The sequence below is a fragment of the Pelobates fuscus genome, chromosome 12 (assembly GCF_036172605.1).
Source record: "Pelobates fuscus isolate aPelFus1 chromosome 12, aPelFus1.pri, whole genome shotgun sequence".
In the NCBI taxonomy this organism is placed as follows: Eukaryota; Metazoa; Chordata; class Amphibia; order Anura; family Pelobatidae; genus Pelobates; species Pelobates fuscus.
In genome coordinates, this window is record NC_086328.1 from 109,199,202 (window position 1) to 109,219,480 (window position 20,279).

Consider the following 20,279-nt stretch of genomic DNA (forward strand, 5'->3'; position numbering starts at 1 on the left):
CCAGGAAATATAGCGAGATGTGGTACATAAAAGTGACAAAATAAACAAAATATATAAGAACTTCCTTGTATGTCTCTGCAGCTTTAGCACAAGGGGAGATGAATATTCAATTATGATGAACGTTGACAAATGTGGCAGAAATACTGACCAGTGATTAGTGAGGAAGCTTCTTCTAACTGGAAGTTTTAGGACAAAATCCCAGAATTTAAAAAATATACATATATGCAACTACTTCTCCTACCCCTGTTGGTTCTCCACAATTTCAGGTTTAGTGAATAAGTCCTGAAGTGCATGGACCTACAATTATCAAAATGTTTTCCTATGCGTGAAATTATTTGCTGCTTTTCAGGAGTGAAATATACTGTGATATTTGTTCTCTTTATGTTGTGTGATTGTTTGTATCCATTAATTATCTTCATTTTGATTGCGTCAGTTCAGTTTGTTGCATTATTTTTAGTGACAATAAGGAATTCTTTGAAATTTCTTTGTTTTGGGACCAACAGTTAAATTATATTATTCCATAAACTCTCTGCTTTGTCTTAATTGTCTGTTCTGGACATCGTAGGCTGCATTTAAAGAGCTCTCTAGCCCTGTGGGTTTGACTTGTTGGAGAAACGTCTGGTGAACAAATGTCTAACAAGATGCATTAATCTTTTTCTCTCATAGAATGGTGCAGTGGAATGTAGAAGAATGCTGTGTCCACCTATCAACTGTTCCTCAGACTCCCTCCCAGTCCATGTCCCCGGACAATGCTGCAAAATCTGCAGACGTAAGTAAGGTGGACATTTTCTTCAATAATCACAGCAAATGTCCTTTAGGCATTTGCTGAGCCTAATCCTTCCTATCACCTGTAAGGATGGTTTTAGATCCCCAAAGATCGTATAGATCAAGAGTGAAAAATACAGAAAAAAAGCCTCAAATTGTGAAGATAAAAAAACATGTTTTGACCTTTACTATGGAATTTATCAAAAGTAGGAATGATTTAGGTTGGCCACTAATAACATCATAATCTACCCCATTATTAAAATTAGTATCTGCATATTTTGAGTCAAATTTTAGGTTTATCTAATTCACTGTCCAAGACTATCTGTCATTAGTTGTACATTTCAAGACTTTTTACAATTTGTATCGTAAAACCTTTGGTTAGAGTTCTAGGATTGGGGAATAGCTTTTTTTTTGTGCACCTCTTGTATTATCCTTACCATGCATGTTTTTAATTTGCTTTGTACAGTGGCTATTCTGAAGTCTGGTTATTTGTTGAGCGTTGATTATTTTTAATTTATTTAATACAATTTATTTTTGTGTATTCCTGTTTGTAATTCTGTCTCAGAGGATATTCAATGCTTACATTAGGTACAAAGAAACAAATATGCATCTATAATTATTTAGAAATTTTAATAATCTAAATTCATTGTCTTCATCTATTTCTTTGGAAAGAGTATGCATGTATTGTTTTTATCCTGTACAACCACTGGTGGTCATTATAAAACACACAATTTACATTATAAAATGTTTAAAATATTAAATAAATGCAAAAGTGTTCAGTGTTTGACTCGAAAAATTACATTTCAGATTTATTTTTACACCTTGTGTAAGTTGTCACATTTCTCCCAGAAAATGTAAGTCTCAAACCTATGTTTATTAAATGATTGATCTAATCTGGTGCTTCGGATCCGGACAAGTCTATATAATGGAAAAATGGCTAGATGACTGACGCGGAAAGGCATGGAGTACTACTGACAAGACGATGATTCTGACAAAACTTCAGTCATGGACTTTCCTCTGTTTGTTGATTCTAGGAACATTTTGATGAACATAAAATTAGATGAATTTCAAGATGTGCATGTTAACAGACAGTTTTGAGGAAACTTGCTCAAAAGCGAGGTTTGGATCAAAGCCTACAGTGATCCATGCTGGAGATAAGTGGGACATCCTCAGATCATATCTACGGACGAACATTTATGAGTGACAGTTCCTCTGTGAAGCTTTATGAAGTGTCTCTGGTATTTGCTTTAACCAGTGGATTCTCATTGATGCTCCTTTTATGACGATACAAACTGACATCTCTGTGCTAGGTGGGCCTTGAGATGGCGCTTCTCAGTCTATTGCTTTCATTAAGATACCAATTGACATCTCCGATCCAGGTGGGCTTCAGGAAGAGCTTCCCAGCTTCTTGCTGACATTTCTAAAAGAAGGCTGATTTCACGATGTGTGATTTAATTACTCTGTTATGCAGTTTAAGAGCTACTGACTTTCACCTGCCCATGGCAAAGTTCATCACAGGGAAGCGTCTAGTTTTGTAGATAAATAAACCAAGGCTGAGAATATCTACAGCTATATGGGAGATGCCTGCTCTTCAACGCTGATGTGATTAATAGGAGTTTCGTAGAACATTTTTTTTTACATTTGTGTTTGGATGAAGCCTGCTGCAACATTTTGTAAACATTTTCGAGTTGAAGGATATCACAGAAATGTATCAATGCAATGTTCGTTTGCAATAAAGCTCTAAGACAGATGGTAGAATACCAGTAATATGCATGAAACGCAGACATTTGTATTATTAAAAACATTATTAAGATAAACAGAATTATGATTCCAATCAACTTTTTGCTTTTTTTTTTATGTATTACAATCCTCAGACTTTTATCCAAAATTACTTTTTAAGAGGGAGGTTCAGTAGCTTGGAATATGATAGGGGCTATGCCCTCCTCTACCCTGCAGTAACACGAATGTCTTAGATTATTTCTTGAAGAATACTATCCCTCAATTCCCAGAGACCTTGTCAATCAATATCAACTGGTTCTGCCAAATGACATGATTGGAACTGTAAAACTGTGTTTTTGTGGTTTTGTTTATAGTTGTAATATTCAAAGAGAATATAAACCCCACCATGCCTTGTATTAGATAATAATCAACCTGTTTGCCTTACAGCCAAATGTGTTTATGGTGATAAGGTGTTTTCGGAGGGCCAAAGGATTCTGACCAGGAGTTGCAGAGAATGTACGGTAAGTGTGAATGGACTTTATAGCCCATTTTTTGTAATGTTGGTTTGACAATTAGACTCATCACAGATCGCACGTTTCTGATTTAGTTTAAGTCCGACCTGAATCAGTTCTGTTAAAATTAATTTGACGTACGGGAAAGCACCCCAAAGACAAAAACTGGTTACACTTTAATGTTCACTGTTCACAGTTGGGAAGCTGATCTTCTTGAGCTGATATTTTATAATCTGCTAAAAGATTTGCTCTCAAAACACATGCTATCATTAATCTCTTAACAATCAGTGACAGTTTGTACTGTCATACAATCTGGCCTTTACGTTTTCCATCGCTAAATGAAATATCCTACACATTAATCAACAAAATGCTACGTAGAGCCAAAAATGCTGACTATGCAGGATGTTCCATGTTGACATTCGGTCTTTAAAAGCAAGATTTTGTTGTCAGAAACAAATTGTCTTCAAGGGGTTAAACAGACTTGTAATTATAAGACCTAGTGACTGTAATGGACTAATAATTACATCCTTTTACTTGGCTAAGAATCATGACCCTGAAAGTGAAGATTAAATGAGCAGCAATGGGGGTTAACACTAAGTGGTGTATTCACTAGTAGATAGGTGTAATGATTGAAAATCTCAATAGCAAAATTCAAATTAATGTATTCAAGCTGTAACTATATCGTAAAGATGGAGTTATTTCCAAATGACTTGTTGTTGCCTGCATTTTGCAGTTCGGGTATTAATTCACTGCAATCTGTTGATTTCTGAATAAAAAATAAAATGATACATTGTTTAATATAAAATAGGGAGCCAGGGCTTTCTGCCCGTCATGCACCGGGCTGCAATGAGTTGCTTCTCAATGTTATTTTATTATAATTTTTTTTAATATTACTTCCCGTGCGCAGTTAATAGCCAGGAACACATTTATCTTTTTCCATTAAGAAGCGACGAGCAAAACAAAAATATCCGCTTTATTTACAATAATTCTTGGAAACTAAATCTTACATTGTTGTGCAAATTATATACTGCAAATAAATCCCTGGAATGATTCCTCGGTGTACATAGTTTTTACACGACCATAGAAAGATACTGATATCTGTATTTAGGGAGACATGTGAAGATATTTATAGGTGAAGCATGCACGTTACACCATTTTTATTCATTTTTCAATTTTCTCGTAGCTGTCACACTGCTAATTATCCCTGTTGCAATTATTCCATACATATCTGTATAGATATTGCTATTTGTCCTGCAGTTACTCTATTTTTCTCATGTAATCATCTAAGTGATCTTCTTCTTTGGAGATCACTAAACTGGGAAATAAAAAGAGCTGGCAAGGAAATTGCTAATTTTAGGCCAAAGTACATAGGTTTGTCTATTTTAGCCTAAATTTTAAGAATTATTTGTTAATTGTCCTTCATTTCTTAATTTATTTAGATTCAACTTGATTGTCATTGTACCATGTGCATACACGGGCAATGGAACACATTTGGCCTCTGAACAGATATGCAGCAGTAATTTATAAAAAATACTTTTTAAATAAAATTTACTACCTTTGTAAGTGTTCCAGTCTATACTTAAAGGGGCACTATAGTCACCAGAACAACTTCAGCTTATTGTATTTGTTCTGGTGAGTAGAATCATTCTCTTCAGGCTTTTTGCAGTAAACACTGTCTTTTCACAGAAAATGCAGTGTTTAAATTACAACCTAGGGCAGTGAATGGCTAGCCTTGACACCATAAATAGTTTCTGGACTACATTTCCCATGATGCTCAGCTAGCTTTTAGACTCTAAAACCTAGCTGAGCAACATGGCAAGTGTAGTCCAGAAACAATTTATGGTGTCAAGGTTAGCCATCACTGACCTAGGGTTACCTCAACTGGCCACTCCTCAGATGGCTATAAGAGGTGCTTCCTGGGACAGTGCTGCACACTGTCCATGCACATTCGTTGTCTCCACCCTCTGCATGGAAACACTGAACTTTCCTCAATTTCAAATTCAATTCTTAACAGTAAATAACAGTATAAACTCCGAAATCTTGGGTACTAGTTTAATACTAGGAGTTTCGGGGCAAGAATTATTTTTTTTCCTAGTTTTTTTTTAATTCTTTTGGGTCCACAGCAAACACAGATATGAGAAAGGCTGAACTTGATCGACTTGTGCCTTTTTTCTGCCATGTAACTATGTAACTCCTAGTTTTCTATAGAATAGAAGGTTTTAAAGTCTGCAAAATATACAACTTATCCCACGCAAAAGATAATTTATTTTTTTGTTTCTTAAAGATGATATTGTTATAATAGTGTTCATTTTTTATCAATGATTGAATTAAATGCCTCTTTATTTCTGAGATTGATGAATCTTAGCCAAGCTGGATTGCTGAAATGAAACATTGCAGTCCCTTTCTCTGCCTGATAATTAGGTGTTGGCAGTGTTTGCTACTCTGATCTAAGGAGAGATTTTCGAATAACCTTAAAGTGCTAGCAGTCAGACAGCAGTTTGTAATGTTCCGTCAGGGGTTGCTTGTCATATGGAAAACCTTGATGAGCGTAACATGCATTTGCTACTTTCTCAAAGCATTAATAATTTGTGTTTAATAATTTTAAAGCGTGTTGCATCTATCTTCTTCCAGTTATTATGCAAAAACCTGTCATGGATACTTCTATAATTATTACTATAGGAACCACAGTGGCTTAATAATTCATAAATACTATGTTTTATGTGACAGAACTAGTTATTTATTACTAAATCAATATATTTTAATTGTTTTCTTTTGTATCAACGACAGAGACAGGGATGTTTAAAAGGTTGAACTTGAACATATGCCTTTAAGTCTTCGTTTAACCTCATTAGCATATTACCTAGCTTCCATTTATTGCCTTTTATTGCCATTTATTGGCTCATATCACGAAATAGTACCATTATATATACATATGATAATAATAATTAAACATGCACTCAACTTAAATTACGGTAATTATTATTATTATTACTTTGTTATAAATTATGTTATTAGTCGAATTTCTATATTATGTTAAAATACAGCATATGTATCAAAAGTGGATGTTTCTGCTTCTTTGATTTTGATATTCAGATCAAAAATGTCAGGGTCTAGTACAATGTGGTATCATGATGATCCATTCTATAGTTCTATAGCCTTTCTTTATTGTGTGATGAGTTCACCCCTCTATAGTCTCCATAAATTGTAGAATTGCGACTCATTTTATTCTGAAATGCAACGTGTCCGAATATAGTCTGACTGGGTGATCAGTCGAATTTCCAAACTCCGAGACAAGATTTCAGAATGTTGAAATATGCAATGGCCGAGCATGTTGGTTTTGATTTGTAATTCTGTTTTTCATCCACGGTGCCAATAAAATAAAAAAAAAAAAGGATTGGTGGGATAAAACAATTATTGTTGGATAGGGGGCAGTAACTAAGTGTTGATTTTATTCAAAGAGGGAAAAAAGGAGAAGCAGTGGAAAAAAAAATTCTACATTTATATATTAGATATTTAATAAAAATAGATATACGATCTGACATATGGCTGAAATTGTACCGTCCCGAAAAACGGTTTTATTACCAATAATTTCTGTAAAAAGTATTTGACTTAACTAAATTTCCTCGCTGTACACAAGTATAAATAATTGTGTGTTATCCTGATCACCCACTATGTAGACTCCTCACTGTAATTTTTTTACTGACGTTGAAGTGAAGATTAGAGAACTTTACATTTTTTTTATTTTTTTTTTATCAGGATTCATCTTAGTGCCTCTATTTAAATACTAATCTATTCGCTCTATTTGCTTCCAGAATGGTGTCTTAGAGAAGATTGTAGAGCAGTGTCCTCCGTTAAACTGTTCTGAAGAGGATAGAATTTTGCCAGAGAACAGCTGTTGTCATGTGTGTAAAGGTAAGGAACGTAACTCATGTTTAGAAACTTCCCATACCATAAAAAAAGTATAGAAAATACAAACTTCAATAAAATACAAAAAGGAACAACAAATAGTGTAATATAGTAAAACATCATAAAAAGGGGTTGTGAATATATTGCACTCACAAACTGGAGATTGTGCTCATTCCTTTATTTGATCTTGTGAGGGCAACTTGTAATAAATCTTGTTTCTTTTTGTATATATTTTTGTGTTTGTTTCTCCTCTCTTTCCCTTATATGCATTAATGGAGTGAAGGAAAAAGCATTACAACTGGTAACTTAATTTTGTAGGAGCTAAATAGGGGAGGATGGAGTCACAGAGTAAGACGAAATTAGGGTAACTTTATTCCTTTCCTTTCCCTATAGTCTTTGTAAAAAAGTTCAACAGTCTCACAAGTGATATTGATGCTTTACCTATGTGAAATCCCTGTAATGAAAATGAAATATGGTTAATATGCAAAGAAGGGTGCAGGGAGACAGTGCCAGTAGTGTGGTTCTCAGATCCAAAGTGATATATAAAATAAGCAGAGTGAACGTAATGTAGTGTAGTACGTTATAAATTCTGGTAAGATAAGAAAGAAACAAATTGCACTTACAATTTTCTGGAGCTTATGTTCAGCTCCAGATTTATGTGCATGGACGGAACAACCCCAATGAGGCAACAAGAAGGAATTACAGAGGTGGCTAAGAGCAATCTCCGACTTTGTACACAATGTATCTGTATCTTCCGTATATACTTAATATTCCACTGTTTTTGTTCAAGATAAAGAACAATTGGAACATGTTTACAGAAGATAAAATATTTCCCATTACTTATGAGGTGCTGATTAATTTTAAGCACTCGTGTTTGTTGGCAGCATATTTTAGGTGAAATAATCAATGATGCGCACAGTGTGAAAACTAATTGTACTGTACTGTGCAAATATTTGCAAATAAACAGTGTTTTTGTTTATTTATCGGTAACTATTCTCGCTTATAACAATTCAGTGTCAGATTTTCTGTACTTTATAAACTTTCTGTGGACCCTCTTGCAATTCTCAATAACTATTAAGGGTGTACACAGTTCAAATTGAACCCTTATTACCATCCAAAAGATACTTACTGTGACTTGTACTGCAGAATTGCACAGAATATGCCCTTAAAGAGGTACTTGGGCATCTGTACAACTTTAATGCACTTGTTAGGTTTTGGCTTTGTTTATATGTTGTATTTTTTTGCATGCTTAAATTTTTATGATTTCTGTACATAGAAACATAGAAACACAGAATGTGACGGCAGATAAGAACCATTCGGCCCATCTAGTCTGCCCAGTTTTCTAAATACTTTCATTAGTCCCTGGCATTATCTTATAGTTAGGATAGCCTTATGCCTATCCCACGCATGCTTAAACTCCTTTACTGTGTTAACCTCTTCCACTTCAGCTGGAAGGCTATTCCATGCACCCACTACCCTCTCAGTAAAGTAATACTTCCTGATATTATTTTTAAACCTTTGTCCCTCTAATTTAAGACTATGTCCATGAACCAGTTTAGTAGCCCTTCTTTGAACTCTCTCTAAGGTATCAATATCCTTCTGAAGATATGGTCTCCAGTACTATGTACAGTACTCCAAGTGAGGTCTCACCAGTGTTCTGTACAATGGCATGAGCACTTCCCTCTTTCTACTGCTAATACCTCACCCTATACAACCAAGCATTCTGCTAGCATTTCCTGCTGCTCTATTACATTGTCTGCCTACCTTTAAGTCATCAGAAATAATCACCCCTAAATCCCTTTGCTCAAATGGGCATTATCTTGCACTTATCCACATTTGCCATAACTCTGACCATTTTTCTAGTTTGCCTAAATCATTAGTCATTTGGCTTATCCCTCCTGGAACATCAACCCTGTTACATATCTTAGTATCATCAGCAAAAAGACATACCTTACCATCAAGACCTTCTGCAATATAACTAATAAAAATATTAAAGAAAATGGGTCCAAGTACAGATCCCTGAAAAAGAAAAACGTTCTGGACCATATTAAAAGCATTGGTTGAGTTTGACAGCACAACCTCTGTAGGCATTGGATTCAATATCATTCTTGTTTGTATTGTTGGTATTTCTTTATTTTTAAATACATAACAGAAATTTTATATAATTTTAAAAAAACGTACTGGTGTAACAAAGGTCTCTAATAAAATAAATGGTGATGTTCCATTACTTAGAAAGAGAAAATGACTAATCTCATGGCTGTTAAACATGTAAATTAAGAAATTTGCACACCACTGCCCTATATACACCCTACATCAATAGTTTAATAACATATTTTTAATTGGATTTTCTGGTGGCAATCCACAGGGTGATACACTAAACTTTAACATTTTGAGATTTGTTCACGTGATCGGCAATATTTAGCCGATATTCCCAAATTGGAAAAATGTCTCCAGTTCAGGTAATATTTCAGCTCAGAAATGTGTCCTAACAATTAGAATTTTCTGTTAAATTTAGTTTTGGTTAATTTCCATATTTGTTTCTTAAAATGGGCTCTGCTCTCATACCTGGTCACTGTGCTATGCTAGCACCAGGAAACAAGGAGTTAATTCTCCCTGCCTTGTGCCGTGTAAAAGCTGAAACGGTGAAAAATATCTAATTTGTATGTAAAACAGTTACTGTCTGCCATACAATAACACCAGCAGTTTTTGTGATGGTTTGGATTACCATTAGCCTCGGATTTTCAGGAATGAAAGATATTTTTTGATGGATAAAACTTGCAAAATATTAAATCGTTTTAATAGAAGAATATGTAGGATGCTTAGGATGACTGAGGATACCTAGAACATATGGAAAGCTCAGCAATCCAAACCCATGTCTTATCTTGCGTGCTACCATACTCACCTTATTTAAATACATAAAGAATTTTATCTTTTTTTAATACATATTATTAGATGGGACAGAAATTTTTCTTGTAACAGGCTGACGAATTCAGTTTGATCTAATGGGAACTAAATCAATTGTAATGAGCTCCTTCACATTAAATCACACATTGCACAAATAACCTAAGTTCCCAGTGAATACTTTTCTAGCAACCTATTTCATTACCCCTATTTATACCCTTTGTGTCACTTTACCGCACTCCCTCTAGCATGTAAGCTCATTGAGCAGGGCCCTCAACCCCTCTGTTTCTGTGCATCCATTTGTCTGGTTACAATTACGTGTCTGTTAGTCCACCCATTGTACAGCGCTACGGAATTTGCTGGCGCTATATAAATAGTAAAATAATATTTTTTTTATATTTTATATGTATATGTTTTTGAAATGGGAATGTTGCAGCATCAAATGTATAAACTCAAATAGCTCCTGAAAAAAAAATATATATATATTTAATAAATGGTTTTCAAGAAAAAAATTATATTTTTGTACAAAATGTAGATCATCAGTTTATCAATCTAATTCACAGTAGGTGCAGAAATAACACGATTTGCTGGAGTCACTTCATATTGCTACCCAGAAGTCTACTCTAGCAATACGGGTTCGTGTTTTGCTATTTTGCTATTTTTTATAAAAAAAAAATCAAGAAAAAATAAAAAAAACGAAACCACATTTATTAAATAAAAAAAGACTGGAATAAACACAATGTATCTAACTTGGCTTTTTTTTGTGTTTTGGGTCAATCTGTTACTATTCCAGCATTACGTGGCCCAGATTTCCAATGAACGAGTCCCCAGTGTGGCTACGGGGTGTTGGTTATATTTCACAGCCAGTCCTGTAAAGAATATTTCAGGATTTCTATTTTTGTTCTCCATTCCCAGGTAAAGAGGAGATTTCATGAAGAATAGCTGATAGTGAGCTAGTATATGATTTCATGACTTTTCCTTCTGTAGTAAAACCTGTAACTTGCAATTTTCCATTAAACAATAAAAAACGGCTCTTGTGATATAGAGTGTTCTATTAAGTATGGTCTTTTCTGGTTAAGATGTTCATACATTTCTTTGGCAATTTAAATACTCCTGTGATCTGTTTGTGAGAGTGAGGGGCTTATTCAATCCCTTTGATAGTTTGTAACACACACAAGGCAATGCTGTATATTTCATGTAAAAGGAAATTATACGGCACATTAGAGGGTTAGACGTAGAACTAAGAAACTCAGGTTCAAATCCCGGTAAGTCCACCTCAACAGTAAGTGCCCTTGGAACAGATACCTACCTCAAATCCCCATAAATTGTAACCTCATTTTTAACAGGACCTTCTTCACCTCTAAATATCATATTTCTAATGGTAAGGCTGTTGGTCCTAAATAAATGCTAATAATAATAAATTTAAGTTATAGACTTTTGTTTAGGGTTGGATCAGTCTGATGTACAAATAGTGCTTTTCTTCAGCCACGGCATTATTGGACAAAAGTAATTTCCAGTGGTTTGACCAAACCAATCTTACTTCCTAGGGAAATCTCACCACCTCATTCCCATTCAATGTTCTTGAATAGACTGAGCATGTAAGTTAAGGATAATTTAATCATACAGAGTCAGCACATGAAAACCTACAATTTGGCGATGTTGAAAGGCTCTCACCTAACGCTGCACCTGAGGGACTGGATACATATAGTAATACCATAATCACTACAATAAACTGCAATGAAGTGATGCTTGGAGGGTCCCGTCAAGAACTGACTGCTCTTGGCAGAGTTGTGACGTTTTGTATCGAATCTTGGGGCATGTTGTGTCTCTGTATTCACCTGATATCAACTGTAGCTTTCTGATGAGTTCTATGATGGGCTGAAACGTATGTCTGGTGTCACTGTATCTCTTGTGCAGAATGATTTTGCTGCTTCTGCGCTTCCACAATCTACAAATAGATATTTCCCTCTGTCATAGCGTTCGTGAATAAAACAAATTGAGCGAGTGGGTATTTCCCCAAAGGGCGGGCTATTAAGCACTGTCTGTTGAGTTGTTCATATATTTCCTTGACTCTAATAATATCTTCAATTATTGAGTTATGGAAAGGTGCTATGAAGGACAGATTCCTGCACAGAAAGACCAATTTTCAGCTTTTAACAGATGGACAGGAATGTAATCAAGAATTAATCAAAGCTGATCGGATCAGATTGACAGTTTGATTTATAGATGGCAGAGGAGAAAATGCACAGTACAATAAATCTCTGATTAATTTGCAATTTGGTTAAATTAAAACGGGTACTTCCAGAAGTCTGTGCGCTTCGTGGGAAGTCCTAGCTCAGTCTCCAAATAAAGAAACTGAAATATATCACTCATTTCCATCAATCTTCAACAATTATGTTTATTTATATTGGGATTTCTTTCTCTATTTGTTTTTTTCTTTCTCTCGTTCTTTCTTTCTTTTTCTCTCTCTTTCTCTCTTTCTCTGTTTTTCTCTCTTTTTTTCTTCCTTTCTTTCCGTTCTTTCTTTCTTTCTTTTTCTCTTTCTTTTTGTCATGCTGCCCGCCAGGTCTGTTGTTGCCAGAGAGCGGTATGGGTCCTGGCGAGCGCATATCGTTGCAACGGCATTCCCACATCGCAAGGGGACTGCTGCCAAATACTCACCATATGTCAAGGTGCCCGTTGGGTCCACTCCTGCCCGAGAGTGGACTGTGACCCAGTGGGCCCATACTGTTGCGGCGGTATGCCCACGTGGCAATGGGAATGACGCCAATTACGCACCTCCTACTGCGACGCCCTCCTGCCTCACTGACAGACACTCCTCCCCTTACACAGGGTCTATAAACATTAAAGATGCCAGTCGCTGCAAGTTAGAACCATTTAAGGTTCATAATTAACACTTCTAGTGCCATACCATTTGGAATGTATGTGTGACGTCACACACATTCACTGTCACATGCCTCCCTGCAGCCAATCATGGAGCACCTTAGGCTATTTAAACCTTTTTTGTCCATTTCTCTGTGCCCTGTCGTGGTTTCCATTCTGGTTATCCGAGAGTGCGTTTCTGGTATTGATTCTTGTGTATTTTGACCTTGGCTTTCTTACTGGCTATTCTGATCTCTGTATCCCTTGGCCTTTGGCTTGGCTCCTGACTATTCTGACTTCTATATTCCTGGACCTTTGGCTTACATATCGTTTACACTATATCTGTATTCTTGACCTCAGCCTGTCTTGTGTTTTTTCTTTTATACATTAAATCCGGCCGTTCTAAGGCCCGGTAGTACGTCTTAGGGTTTTCTTTATTTGCTACTTACGTTCTGAGTGTTGGGCACATAAGTGTATCCTGACACTTTCTTTCTTTCTTTTTTCTCCCTCTCTCGTCTCTCTCTATATTTTATCTCTCTCTTTCTTCTCTCTCTCTCTCTTTCTTTCCTCTCCCTCTCTCTTTTCTCGCTTTGTTTCTTTTCTCTCTCTTTCTTTCTTTTCTCTCTCTTTCTCTCGTTTTTTCTCCTTTTCTCTTTTTCTCTCATTGTTCTGTGTATAATGCATGTTAGAATGGCGAATGTATTACTTTCAGAGTGCTTTATAGAGTTATAGAGATATCTTACTAGCCATAATCTCTTGTTGGAGTGACTTACTGTCATGAATCAAGCTGTTTTGTTTTAACCAATAGTAGTTCATATAATTAGATCATTTGATGATAAATGCTGACCTCCTGGTGAGTTTCTTGATATATTATACATTAAATTAAAGCTTAATATAAACAGAAAATGAAGAACCAGACCTTTTCATTACCCAGTAACTCTATGGCTGCACACCTTCAGATTATTAAAAGACCTCTTTATTAACAGTGTATCATCTCCGAACTGTAATGTTGTACATTTCCCATACTGTGCTGTCCCTCCTGTTTCATGGAATGTAAACATTCCGTGTTTGTGGCAGGTCCTGTTTAATGAGGAGCAGGTGCCGAACAGCAGATAGCACGCATGTTGGAATAAATAATATTAATCTACGGGATGCGATCTCTGGAATAATGTAGGTCACTCTTTCCATATTGATAAGTGCGAAGGTCAGCACTTATAATTTAATCTAGTGATATTAAATGCACAGGGGTGGAAGATGTCCAGTTTAATGAGCTATGGTTGCCAAACCGGAGATAACTTGCAAGATGGAACATATTAACGTAATCTGTAGGGGATGATCACTGGTGTAATATAGATTATATTTTCCATATCAGTAAGTGCAAAGGGCAGCGTTAATAAATTCATGTAGACGCTGTATGGACTATTCTTCTGACATTACTAACTGCAGTGGTAGCACCGTAGTATTTTTTTCAATTGCTATTTGCATACACAAAGATGCATATGTAATATAGGCATATGGAGTATTATTATATACTAATTAATAATTGTAATTAATATAATATAGTATTAGAAGGAACGTTGTTCAGAGTATTTACAGGTGTAAGAAAAAATATTAAACCCCTATTGAAAAATTAGGTTTATTGTCAAAATTTACAAACAACACAACAAACGCTTAATATGAATTCAAAAAGTAGAAGTGCCCTGACCAGGTGTAACGGTGATATACCCCAACACGCAGGATTCAGCTAACAAATGACAGCACAGAGCAGAGATACGTCTACCGGACCTTAGAATGGCCGGACTCGACGTACAGGAGAGAGATACAGAGTCAGGAATGATCCGAGGTCAAGGGCACAAAGAGACAGCATAAACTAGGACTAGCCGAGGTCTGGTACACAAAAATCAGAATGCCGGCAAACAGAGCAGATAAGGATAAAGAGATAACGGAGTCAGAAACAAAGCCAAGGTCAAGTACGAAGAAACACAACTGAACACAACAAGCGCTAAAGGGAACTGTAACAGAAACCACGATAGGGCAAGGTACTAAGGGAAAAAGGTGAGTATATATACCTTAGCAATTAATTTGATTGGCCCCTGTCATATCCACGCCCCCAAAAGGTGTATGTGGAATGTGGCATGACAGGGGCCAATGGGAGACCTTTTCCAATTTAGGCTCTCCACTGTTCCTTTAAGAGCGCTCCCGAGACCCGTGGCGTGCTCTTAGAGTCAGGCGGGACACATAACTTTCTGTTACAGTCGTCGGATGAGCCGCGCACGGCTCGTGAAGCAGCAGGACCGCGCGCGGCTCGAACAGAGGAACCCGGCCGGCCCCTGGAAAGGGTAAGTACCGCTACACCAGGAAAGCTAAAGATAAAGTAGTTAAAACTTCACTTTTTGCACTTACCCCTTACAATAGGCACGGGGTGTACATGAAAAATAAGCAAAGGAGATATATAGGGTAGTACTGTCAAATAACTTGGTATTAGAGTAAATGATATAAAAGGGGAAACTCACATTGTAAAGAGCCTTTTATGAGGATATAGGCTCTAAACACATGAACCAGTGTGCCTTTAAAGGTAGGCAGCAATACCTAGAGATAGAGGATGCTCCTTTCTTCCCTCTGTCCGTGGATTATATCTCCAAAACAAAGCACAAAAGAAGATTCCTAGTGCAGATTTATCTTCAGTCAAGTAGTGTAGAACACAAATATAAATTTAGTGCTCACCTTTTGGGGACTGGCTCTAAGTACTGCAGGCATCAGTGTCAATTTAGAGGTGACACTTCCCTCAAATGGATACCAGATATATGGAGGAGATGGAGTAAGGGTATTTAAAATTTACATTTATTATATATCAAAAAAATATAAAATGCATGCAAAGTAGCATGTATAAGTATATTACTAATGAAATGTCCAATCTCCTCTTCTGCCATTTTTCTGACACACCAGTTATAGACATTTTATAGCGGTCAACAATAAAAGTGAAGTTTTAACTACTTTATCTTTAGCTTTTTTTGGTCAGGCCACTTCTCCATTTTGATTTCTATAATCTGTTGGGTTAATGTCTGTTTTTGCCCTTTGACCACCAAACTACTAGACTCCCATCTTTCTAAATACTAAATGCTTAATATGGTTTCCCCAAATTCAACTGAAAATGCAACTTATAATGATTTCTCCAGTCTCAAAACTATTCAACCGCTTCATGGCACGTATCTTTAGTACTTAGTAGAGAACCCTTTTGCTGTTATGACCTGCTGCTAACGCGATGCGTAGCAGACACCTGCTTCTGGCAGCATTCCTGATGAATCTTAGCCCATTGCTCATGAGCAATGGCATCCACTTCAGTGATTTTCTTGGGCTTGTGTGCTGCAACATCCTTCTTTAAATTCCACCAGAGATTATCTATGGGATTCAAGTCAGGTGACTGTGATGACTACCGTGGAATTTTCCAGGACTTCTTCTGCAACCTTAAGGAATTTAAGGTATGATTGGGATCATTGTCTTGTTGGAAGGTCCCATGACGCCCAAGCTTCAATTTCGTCACAGGCGGCATGACGTCTTCTCCTAAGATTTCCTGACACTTCAATGAATCCATCTTGCCTTCTACACTCTGCAGGTTTCCAGTGCCAAAGGAAGCAATGCAGCTCCAGAGCATCACCGAGCCACCACCGTGTTTAACTGTAGGCAGAGTGTTCTTTTCAGCATATACTCCATTCTTCTTCCTCCAGACATACTGCTGATCCATTGTGACGAAAAGTTCCAGTTTTGTTTCATCACTCCATGGAACAGAATCCCAAAACTTCTATGGCTTATTTATATGATATTGAGCATATTGGAGCTGAGTTTTCTTGTGTTTTTGGGTCAGTAGTTGTGTACGTCTTGGAGTTCTGACATGGAAACCTTCTGTGTTTAGTATGTGCCTTTCTGCCCCCCCCTCCTCCCCCCCATTCAGATTTCATGCTATCCATTGTTGGGAGTCCTTATATTAGGTGAGCAGTCATCTGTCAGCATAAGAAAGGCAAGACTATTATTTACATCACAAGAAGATAAATGTATCGAAAAGAAGTTGTTATTTTTTACGGTGGCAATAAGCTTCTCAAGCAATTAAATCAACTTATTCAGTGAATAAGGCCACAATAACATTGGGGCTGTCTATGTATTCTTAATCCAAAACTCAGCAAAAAGTAATGGTTCAGTCAGGTTTCACTAATTGCTAAGAATGTGCAAAAATGAATTTGAAGACACACATCCAAGTAAAATCCTCAGTAATTGGCAAACAAATCAATTCTAAAATATTTTACCTGTACTTTTACCTGTGGAATCCGCAAGTTAAATCGATTTGGAATTGATTTGTTCTGGTATCAAATAATAAGTCTACTAATCACTACATAGTAGAAATGTTAGTGTTTTAATGACTGTGGGGTGGGAACGATGAGATTAAGCAGCCATATCATCCTCTGTGCCAGCTCAGAGCCCGTAATTTAATCCTTAGACCCTTTATTCACCACGAACGAATGACTGAGCATTATAAAACTTTTATAGAATATTTCAAGCTTTAATTACCCAAATGAGTAAATTTCCTTTAATCTGCAGAAATAATGCACATTAGAGGATGCAATTACTTGTAATTTCCTCAGTTTCATTTAATTTGCTTTTTAGTTAGCATATTACTGTACCCTGGGATCGCCCACTGTGAGGTCCTGACTGGGTTTTAACATTTCTTTTAATGAAAATGCAATTAAAGCTTAGTGGGTCGATAAATTATCTGTGAATTAAAGTCCTAGAGCAGTGCCAGGGTTTGGCGTCTGGTCAGACTGTACGAATCACACTTTCCCCCGAGTGATCCTCAATAATGGCGAATGCCATAATGCAGAGGCATGAAGGGGGCCAAAGGGGTTTCTCAGTCTGATTATTTAAATCCAATTAATTGGCATGTAGAAACCATCGCAGGGTTAACTCTTTGAGTACTAGAGGTAAAGGTTGGGTAAAAACTGAATTTTTATTTTTAAATTTTTGCTTGGTGTAAAAATGTACCTACCTTACATTTAAATTCTGAATACAGTGACTAAATTGTTAAGGACCCAAAAAAACAAAAGAACATTTACGCAGAGCTCTGCTTTAGAATTCTGCCACAGGACATTCTCCAATCTCCATACAGAACTCATAGTAACATGTTTCAAGTAAGGAAGGGTTAAAGATCTCTTTGTACTAGACTGTAGACTAGGTTCATTTGTTGTTGTACTGCACAGCAGACTAGGTTGAGATATATATTCTCATTGTACTGTGCTGTGGACTATGTTGGGATATTAAAGAAGGATGATTATGATGTGATGTCACAGAATGTCTGGAATGAGAGAAATAATTCCTTTAAATCTTGTTCTCCAACCCTCAAGGTAATGTCAGAAAGTCATTACAAAGTGTACAAACACTGTGATAATGGTTATATATGATCACATCTGGACAATGAGCCAGACTACTGAGCACTGTACATATATTAATAATGGGGCCAAACAAAAACAATTATCTGGGGACAAATAGAAAATAATGGAGACAAATGAGAGCATAGCTATTGCAGTCTTGTTTTCTATCAAGACTATTGCTGAGAAATTCTAATGTTTAGCTATATCGATAAATATATCTTCATCTTACAATTTACATGGGCCCAGGGAAAGTCAGATCTCTCCTCCTTCCGTTAAATTGCAAGCTCTTCTGTCCAAACATGCTGTAGTCATTTTTGTGAACTCGCTAGTTTTGTTGGTGTGATTTATTCACTGCAATTTTGAATAAAATTTTGCTTGTTCACAGACTTTTTAAAAATCAATGTTATTAACACATCGTCTTAACCCCTTAAGGACCAAACTTCTGGAATAAAAGGGAATCATGACGTGTCAGACATGTCATGTGTCCTTAAGGGGTTAAACTATTTTTTTTTTTAAATTTCACTAAACTAAGCATTGTGGGTAACTGACAAGGGGATTGCAATATAACAAAATTGCTGATTTGCATATTTTTTCCAATTTGCAGTTTTGGCTTAACATTTGCAATTCTTTTTCCAATTCTTTGCAGTTACTGGTTAGTGAATAAACACTTAGATTTTCTTTCGAGTGAAATGATTTCAACTACAAAAAGGAGGTGAAAAACATTTGTTTAAAAATGTTTTGTTAACCCCTTAAGGACACATGGCATGTGTGACATGCCATGATTCCCTTTTATTCCAGAAGTTTAGTTCTTAAGGGGTTAAAGGAACATTCTAACAATTTAAAATTCTGTTTCTTGCTTTCAAATCTCTACATAATGCTGCTCCTACCTATCTATCCTCCCTAATACAGAAGTATGTCCCATCTAGGCCCTTACGCTCTGCTGAAGACTTACGTCTATCTTCTGTCCTTACTTCCACCTCTGATGCTCGCCTTCAAGATTTCTCGAGGGCTGCACTGTTCCTGTGGAACTCGCTTACCTCCTCTGTACGATGCTCACCCAGTCTCCACTCCTTCAAAAAAATCATTAAAAACCCAATTCTTCATAAAAGCGTATCAATTAAACTGTTAATAGCTCCCGACTGATTCCTCTATTGTGACTGTCACTAGTCTAATACTATCCTTACCTTTTGTGTCACTGTACCCCACTCCCTCTAGCATGTAAGCTCATTGAGCAGGGCCATCAACCCCTCTGTTCCTGTGTGTCCAACTTTTCTGGATACAACTAAATTTTTGTTCGTCCACCCACTGTAAAGCGCTGCGGAATTTTTTGGCGCTTTATAAATAATAACATAATAATAATGATAATAATAATAACACTCCAGCACGCTGTAATGGTTATGGTGCCAAGAGTGCCCAAGCATCTTCCAGAGTAAGTTTCAAACCATTCTCAAACAGTTTGACTACATACTCTGGGAGGCCTCATACTCGTAACAGCAAGATGGTAATGATTCTTGGACGGTTCTTTAAATTAATCTAAAATAAATTTCGAACACAGCCTGAGATACATGAGAAGGAAAAATTCTACAAACATCTCATTAAAAATAGATTTAGAAACATGACTTAAATTGGATGCATGGTTTATCGGTAATCATTTGCTCTGTAAGTATTTATGCTTTTTGAACATGTTAGAATCCTATTTATGCAATGATTGCTACTATTTACAAATTTAGGGCATTCTAAAACTGGGCAAAATTAATGGCAACAATATTCATCTTTAAAGATGTTTTAAACATCTCTTATGTGTTTATCGTCACTCTGTGCGTAGCTATTTCAACTAATTCCATCTGAGATGCAGAGAGGACATGCGTGTGTTCAGAATGCATGTTCTGTAAATCAGAATTATGTCTAGGAACAAATAGAGTATGGACGTTATTGTATACGGGGCTGATATAGTGATACAGAATTAATGTGCGTGTTAATACAAGGTCTGTGTTTATTACGGAATGGTGTTATATGTATTATTGATACTAACATGTAGATTGCCTTTTATTGTGTGTTCAGAGCAGAGTGCCATTTTATTTATGTGAGATTATATTTAGATTTGGAGATTCCTTTTGCAAATTGCTACGTCTGAATTAATTTTGTCTGAATTTGGGACAATAAGGCGATCCATCAAATTTCCGAATTCTGAGCTGAA

General features: G+C 36.4%; 1 protein-coding gene across 3 annotated transcripts in view; it reads left to right on the forward strand.

Moving 5' to 3' along the window:
• Positions 1-20,279, forward strand: part of NELL1 (neural EGFL like 1) — a 485,858-nt gene that overhangs the window by 209,498 nt on the left and 256,081 nt on the right. For all 3 annotated transcript variants that reach the window (XM_063437855.1, XM_063437857.1, XM_063437856.1), the window contains exons 9-11: positions 667-769; positions 2,932-3,005; positions 6,809-6,908. In XM_063437855.1, the coding sequence (XP_063293925.1) occupies positions 667-769; positions 2,932-3,005; positions 6,809-6,908 (277 nt within the window). The remainder of the gene's footprint in view (positions 1-666; positions 770-2,931; positions 3,006-6,808; positions 6,909-20,279) is intronic.